Genomic DNA, 8,098 nt, shown 5'->3' with positions numbered 1-8,098 from the left:
TAATTTAATATTGTATTGTAAAAGCCGTAAATAAATACATTTTTAACTTCTTACCAAAAAAATATAAAAAAGATCAATTTATTTCCATATAAGTTACATCTCTAATCAAACAAACATGTTGGTCTAAATTGCTTAAAAATAATATATAGTTAAATCGACGGATAACATACAAAGACAAAAGTCTTTATGAAACCGAACGAACATATACTCTTATTTTTATTCGATTAAATATCGGCCTCCCGAATATTATACCAAAAGTCCAAAAGTGTTGACTCTCACTCTCATCTGCTTATAAAATCCTCTCTTCCCTCCCCCCAAAACACGATCCACCCCTGTGTTTTCACTCACAAATGGGGGTTTACGCTTATTTCTTGGTTCTCCTGCTAACGATCTACCATGGAGCATTCTCCAATGGCGGAATCACAAGCTCTTTCGTTAGGAAAGAAGCTAAATCCATCGACATGCCTTTCCATAGCGATGTCTTCTCTCATCCTCCCGGTTACAATGCCCCTCAACAGGTAATCTTTTTTGTGATTTTTTCGATTCGAAACAGTTTATCGAAATGGGTTAATGTAGAATCCATTAATGAATCCTGTCGAATAGTGAAAACAGATGTGTTAGAACGACTGTAACTTGTGCATTAAATGTTGTACGTTGATTGGGTATGTGATAGGTGCACATAACACAAGGAGACCATGTGGGAAGAGATGTTATAGTGTCTTGGGTGACTCAAGATGAGCCTGGTTCGAGCACAGTGGTTTATTGGTCCCAAAACAATAAAAAATTCAAGTCAACAGGCAGAATCACTACTTACAAATACTATAATTACACTTCTGGATTCATTCATCACTGCAAAATCAAGAACTTAGAGGTGGGATTAAGATTAGGATTTCAATTATTTCATATTCAATCTTTAAATTCCAAACTTCATTGTTTAATTTGATAAAACAAATCGACGCAGTTTAACACCAAGTACTATTACGAGGTCGGAAGCGGTGGCACCACACGGCGGTTCTGGTTCACGACTCCTCCGCCGGTCGGGCCTGATGTTCCCTACACTTTCGGGATCATGGGTAAGCTTTCGGTTTGAATTCTCGATAACCAGTTCACAACTTCACCCTAATTGACAAATTTTTTTGCAGGGGATCTTGGTCAAACGTATGATTCGAATCTTACCCTTACGCATTATGAAATGAATCCGGTGAAAGGGCAAGCGGTGTTGTTTGTTGGTGATCTATCGTACGCCGATCATTACGAGTTCCATGATAATTCACGATGGGATAGTTGGGGAAGATTCGCTGAACGTAGTACAGCGTTTCAACCATGGATTTGGACTGCTGGAAATCATGAGCTCGATTATGAACCAAGTATCGTAAGTCCCCCCTTCAAACAAATTTGTCATTTTATTAAGTCCAAAATGGATAATGCATTTTAATTTTTTTCCTTATATTCTTTTACCAATAATAGCTAACTTTTTATATATATTTTGAAACTTGTAAAATTTATTTCAAGCAATATGTTATGATGCAGGGTGAAACGAAGCCGTTTAAGCCGTTTCTTCACCGTTACCGAGTCCCTTTTAAGGAATCGGGAAGTACGGAGCCACTTTGGTATTCAATTAAGCGAGCTTCGGCGTATATTATTGTATTGTCTTCTTATTCGGCTTATGGTAATGAATTAGTTATTGTGGTTTTTTATATGATTTTGAAAATAAGTTAATAGAAAAGTTTATAAAAAAAATTTATATAATGTGGCACGTGTAGGTATGTATACACCTCAATACCAATGGCTCCTTGAGGAGTTCCCAAAGGTGAATAGAAAGGAAACCCCATGGTTAATTGTTCTCATGCATTCTCCATGGTACAATAGTAATAGTTACCATTATATGGAAGGCGAGACCATGAGAGTCATGTTCGAGCCATGGTTCGTGCAATACAAAGTCGATCTTGTGTTCGCCGGTCATGTTCATGCTTATGAACGCTCAGTAAGTTACAAGACTCATACTGTGTTTGGTGTGTATTAGACTGAGACTGAGACTGATGTCTGACAAAATCTGTAATTTTGTGTCCCATCCAAAAAGGTAAAATGTAGGACAGGGACTTGCTTTCTCGAGTGCAAAAGTCGTTAACGCCCTCTTCTCATGATTAGGGAAAATGGTCCTAGAAAGTTTGTCCTAAAATATCAAAAAGGTTGCTACCACATTACATTTATATATGAATCTAAAATTTTAGGAATTATTATGTAGGAACGTATATCGAATATTGCATATAATATTGTGAATGGCGAATGCACCCCGGCGCATGACCAATCTGCCCCTGTGTATATAACCATTGGAGACGGCGGAAACATTGAAGGGTTAGCAAACAAGTGAGAATAAAGTTTGGATACTTTTTATATTAAATAAAAAGTTGATTATTTTAAAATATAATTTGAATAACAATTTTTTTTTTTTTTTTAATGAACGTGTAGTATGACAGAGCCACAACCAAAATATTCAGCATTTAGAGAAGCGAGCTTTGGTCACGCAACATTAGAGATCAAGAATCGAACGCATGCTTATTACAGCTGGCACCGTAATTCAGATGGATATGCTGTTAGAGCCGACACAGTCATGTTTTACAATAGATTTTGGCACCCTGTGGATGATTCTACAACCAAAAACTATCAATAAGATTAGAGGCAAAATTAAACGGGAATCTACGAATGTGATGTTAAACGTCATTTGAAGTGACAAATGGAGAATTGTTAGTTTTGTTGCCCAAATTTTCTTTTCGTATTGTCCTATCTTAGTTTGAATAAAAGATGATATGATGATTTAAACAAGTGTATCTAGATTTTAAAGTGATGAATAGAGATAAAATGATTGATAGGAATAGGATAGGGAATTAGGGATAAAAGGCAAAGGCACACTGCACCACTAGAGGCCGGGAGAGGGTGGTGGTTGTGGTCCAGTCCACACTCCACACAAGCGCACACGATTCTAGTCCATTGTGGGTGCTGCACCCCTGCCCTTTCGCTTCTTTCTCAGTAAAGGTATCAATGCCTTTTTTTTCCATGACTCTATATCCTAAAGATTTTCACGACCCTGATTTTGTTCTATTATATTTAAAAAAATACATAATGTCCTGAATTTAAAATTGTTATGTTTGAAAGGTCAATTAAAAGTGGATAAAATTTACACAAATAACCTAATTTTTTAATGACTTGGTCAAAAATCAGCGTTATACAAAAATAGCCAACGATGCAGAATCATCATCTCTCCTGTAATTTCATGTTATCTACATAAAAAAAATTACATTGTCCATTTTCGAAGACACAAAATTAAAAATGACATTTGTGGTTTCCTTTCAAGTCGTTTGTGAATGTACAAATTTATTGAAGAACACATTGTGTGCATTAAAGACTTGCACCATCACAAACGGCTATGCCATTTGTGGTTTTGTTCTATATTTTTCCGATCTCTAGGCGAAAATAATACACATTACTTTTAAATTTCAGTGTATATAATAAAAAATTAACTATATATAAGATTACTTAGAACATAATTTTGTGGGATTCTTTAGCCATTAGATAGAGAATTCTCATATCCATCAGTTGAAAAATGATCTAGAAATTTTTTTAGGGTTTAAATATATTGAGCTAATAGGCCGGGAAGCTGTAGGCTGCAGCCCGTTTGACAAAATCGAATACGAGTTACTATGTCAAACGATGAAATTTTAGACAAGTTGACGAAACCACAGGCGCCTTAGCCATATATGTGGTTTTGTTAGACTATTTTTGGTTAAATAGTAATAATTTTTTGCTATTTTTGGCTAAGTTACTAAAAAATTAAGTTATTTTTGTGAATTTATCTTAAAGTAAGTCCAACGTCGAACTAGAGTCGAGTGGTGATCAGTTGTAACTGTCATTTGAACACAAAAAGCTAATTATACCTTCTTTTGTTGACTTCTTTCTTGTTTTTTATTACGTGACGTCTAGTTTAAAGGAAAGTGGAGAAATGGAATCTCAACTTTTGTTTGACCAAGTTCTAGATATTTAAAGGTTGTGTTCGGATGGAGGTGAACGTGAATTCTATTGCAATGATCAATTTCTATGATATTTCAAATCTCTTATATTATATATTAAATTACTTATTTATTTATTATATTTTTTATATTTATGTAAAACTATTACTTTAAAATATATATAATTTTTATAACTTTAAATTAAACTTTTGCTTGTAATAAATTCGTATAATACACGGTTCTCCAATCTAGGGAGTTATTAACCATACAAATGGTTGTATCTAATATTGTATTGATCTTGTCCGGATGATACAAGATCTTTTCATAATATTCTAATACTAGCAGGGCCGGTCCTGACGGTGGGCAACCCGGGCGACCGTCCAGGGCCCACGACTCTAAGGGGCCCAAAATTTCTCAAATATATAATATTTATACATACATAAAAAATAAATTTTGTGTATATGTCTTCTAAGGGCCCAATTACAAAATTAACATAACTTTAGCCCAATGAAATAACCTCTTTTTGTCTAGACTTTGGAACTCTTTTTGAAGTAACGTTAAACAAACACTACCGTTTAGGGCGTCTTACAAGAATCTTTATCAAGCGGGAACCAATTAATCTAATTGACACCTCGTGAATCCTAATTATTGCCTCGTGAATCAACATCAGAATAATGATTCATAATCAGTTATGTCGTGTGACTTCTTCCCTTCTCGTAGTCTCTTACCAGCCTTCAGATTATAATCACTTATGTCGATTGAATGCAAAATTGCAAAGCACCCGACGAATGAGATAAAAACCATAAGGTTAGCTATAGATTTTTTTGTTTGTTTTTTTCCTCTGATTCTTTTGTTTCTCATTCTGATTTGATTTCTTATTCATGCTCCTTATAGTTTTTATTTATTTATTTTTTGATTTTTTTTGTGTATCTGTGTCTCAGATTGCTAGATTGCTGGAGACTAGACTATCAATTCTTTATAGATTCTACCTACTTTTCATATTTTTTACTTAACAAGATAATTTCTTTGTAGATATCTGATTCAGAACTCAAAATTTTAAACTCAATCCTAATTTTTCTGATTTTTAGTGTTGTTTCTAATTTTATTTTGTATTCACATTCCCGATTCCTGGTCCTGGTATCTAATCAAATATTGAAAGCTTATACTTTTTTTTTCTCAGATTTCTTGAGACTTAACTTTATATCTTCTATCTACTCTTTAGATTTTTTTTACTTAAGAAGGTAATATATTTATTGATATATGATTCAGAATTCAAAACTTTAAATCCAGTTTTAAATTCAGATGTTTGATTGTTTGTATTTGATTTTATTTTGTAGCTGCACCTTGATTTACATTAAATATGATATTAGGCTTCTACAACTTTAAGATATAAATCATATATCAAAAATCAGATGTAATCTTTTCCCATAAGTAGATAGTGTTTACCTATTGACAACCTACAATGTTTTCCAAAAAACAATTATTTAGAAGCCAAAAAACGAAGAAACGAAATATTTATGATGCCTTCAATCAAACTTATAAAGGATATATACATAATTTTTTTAAACCATCGAGTTCATCTAGTTTGAATGAAAATGATACTAGTTTGAATGCAGAAAAACTAATTTGAATTAAAATGATAGTAATTTCTCTTTTAGGTAATGTTGTGGTCATATTTATGTTTCTAATATTAATAGTGATTTTGTGGACTTTGTAACGACATGTTTATTTTTAAATTAAATTAAATTTTATTTATTATTCTGAGGGCCATTTTTTCTTTTTTTGCCCTGGGCCCACAATACATTTGGACCGGCCCTGAATACTAGTTGTGAGACCCGTATAATATACGGGTTGATTAAAACAAAATGTTAAGTACGAACGATTAAATAGAAATTTTATTTGAATTTGAAATTGAAATAAGTGAAAACTATGAGAAAAAAACATGCAAAGAATAAATTAATTAAAATTATGTGTCTAGTGTGTACTAAACGGATTAATTATAACAAAATATTAAACATAAAGGTTTAAACTGTAAATTTATTTGGAATTGAATTTGAAATTTAAAATTTAAAATTTAAAATTTGATAGTCATTATATTATGGTAGGTTTAATTTATGGAAAGTAAATTAATGATATATTGAAAATGAAAATTAAAGTAATGACAAGTGGAAAATAAATATATATCAGATTATGACAAAATGACATGTGGCTAATCTTATGAAAGAAGGACATGTGGCAAAGTCATTTTCATTTATTATAGTAGACTAGTTGTGAGACCCGTATATTATACGAGTTGATTAAAACAAAATGTTAAGTACGAATGATTAAATAGAAATTTTGTTTGAATTTGAAATTGAAATAAGTGAAAATTATGAGAAAAAAACATGCAAAAAATAAATAAATTAAAATTATGTGTTTAGTGTGTATTAAACGGGTTAATGATAAGAAAACGTTAAACTTAAAGGTTTAAATTGTAATTTATTTGAAATTGAATTTGAAATTTAAAATTTAAAATTTAAAATTAATAGTCATTATGGTAGGTTTAATTTATGGAAACTAAATTAATTATATATTGAAAATGAAAATTAAAGTAATGACAAGTGGAAAATAAATATATTTCAAATTATGACAAAATGACATGTGGCTAATTCTATAAGAGAAGGACATGTGGCAAAGTCATTTTCATTTATTAGGGTAGATTTCCAACTACCACATTTTCCATATATATTAAAAAAAATTGCTAACAAATATTATAAGCTCTATTGGTTATCGAAAAGTTTGCATCTCGTTCTACATAGTAATGCCGCCAAAGCTCTAAAACATATATAGCACTGTTGCAAGCTATAAATCACGTCTCAAATAACTTTCTTCGTGGGCTTTTAATTGTCAAGAAGTGTAGGTGATAACCTTATTATGTTTGCGCGAACACATCCCAAACCTTGTTGAATGTGTCGCTAAAAATAGCAAAATCTTCATTCCCTCGAGTAAGGTAAGAATGGGACATATTCTTTAACACTTCGAAAGCTTTTTCTTGGTTCCCGGTTCAGTTATAAGTCACAACTCACACCTTTATGGGCCAAATCAATCACTAACAAAACGATTTAGAAAAATCTTTTATGAATCTTCGATGCTAGTCCTATTGAGATTCAAGATTAAAGATAATTATCATTTTGTTATATTTATCTTATTCATAGTAGTTATCTTGTATTTGCGTATGTTTAGGATTCTTGTTATGATCCTATTTAAATATTTCTTTGTAACCGGCTCAATCAATTAATTGGAATAAGAAATTAAATCGTTTTCTACCATTGGTGATGCATCAATGCCGCCACCGAGCAAGACCACCATAGACGTGTCGTCTCCATATTATCTCACTTCCTCCGATCATCCTGGATTGAACTGCGTTGGAGAAAATCTACTCCACGATGGAAATTACAGTGATTGGAAGAATGTGATGATCAATGCCCTCTTTGCCAAGAATAATATGGGGTTTGTCGATAACTCTTCCCATGCCAGAAGAGGGATCAGCTGACTTGATGAACTGGAAGCGATGCAATGCCATGGTGAGAGGATGGCTCCTTAGCGCAATGGAGAAGGAACTCAAACGTAGTGTTAAGTATGTTGTCACAACTCTTGACATATTGCTCGACCTTCAAGAAAGATTTGAAAGGGAGAATGTTCCAAGAGCATATGAACTAAGAAGAACGATCACAACCATCAGACAAGACAACATGACAATTTCATCGTACTACATGAAATTAAGATTCGTTTGGGATGAAGTGCAGTCAATTAATCCCTTACCATCATGTACCTGCCAAGGCTGTTCTTGCAATATCACAAAGGATAATCTTGAAGGCACGAGAAAAGGAGCGTTTGTATGACTTCTTGATGGGCCTCAATGAAGAATACGTATCCTTGAGAACTCAAATCCTAAGTACCGATCCATTACTCATATTAAACAGTGCATATCATATGCTCAATCAATATGAGCATCAAAGGAAGATTGGTGGATCTTGAGGATCAGTGGGCGAAGCAGCAGCCTTCTTCACCAACAATAAGAGTTCCTCTTCTAAAGTCGGTGCGAAAGGAACATA

At 32.8% G+C, this 8,098-nt stretch overlaps 1 protein-coding gene across 1 annotated transcript; it reads left to right on the top strand.

Annotated features, from left to right (window-relative positions):
• The first annotated feature begins 266 nt into the window (after positions 1-266).
• On the top strand, positions 267-2,823 carry LOC145054182 (purple acid phosphatase 2-like). The gene is made up of 8 exons (XM_079002327.1): positions 267-518; positions 674-871; positions 962-1,073; positions 1,143-1,372; positions 1,531-1,669; positions 1,764-1,984; positions 2,246-2,367; positions 2,470-2,823. The coding sequence occupies exons 1-8, from the start codon at positions 351-353 to the stop codon at positions 2,669-2,671; spliced, it is 1,392 nt and encodes a 463-aa protein (XP_078858453.1). The 5' UTR covers positions 267-350; the 3' UTR covers positions 2,672-2,823.
• Positions 2,824-8,098: the final 5,275 nt, after the last annotated feature.

This window comes from Lactuca serriola, chromosome 5 (genome assembly GCF_051521515.1).
Source record: "Lactuca serriola cultivar US96UC23 chromosome 5, Lser_US96UC23_V15, whole genome shotgun sequence".
Lineage (NCBI taxonomy): Eukaryota > Viridiplantae > Streptophyta > Magnoliopsida > Asterales > Asteraceae > Lactuca > Lactuca serriola.
Note: the sequence above shows the minus strand (reverse complement) of the source record. Positions and strands in the feature narration are given on the sequence as shown.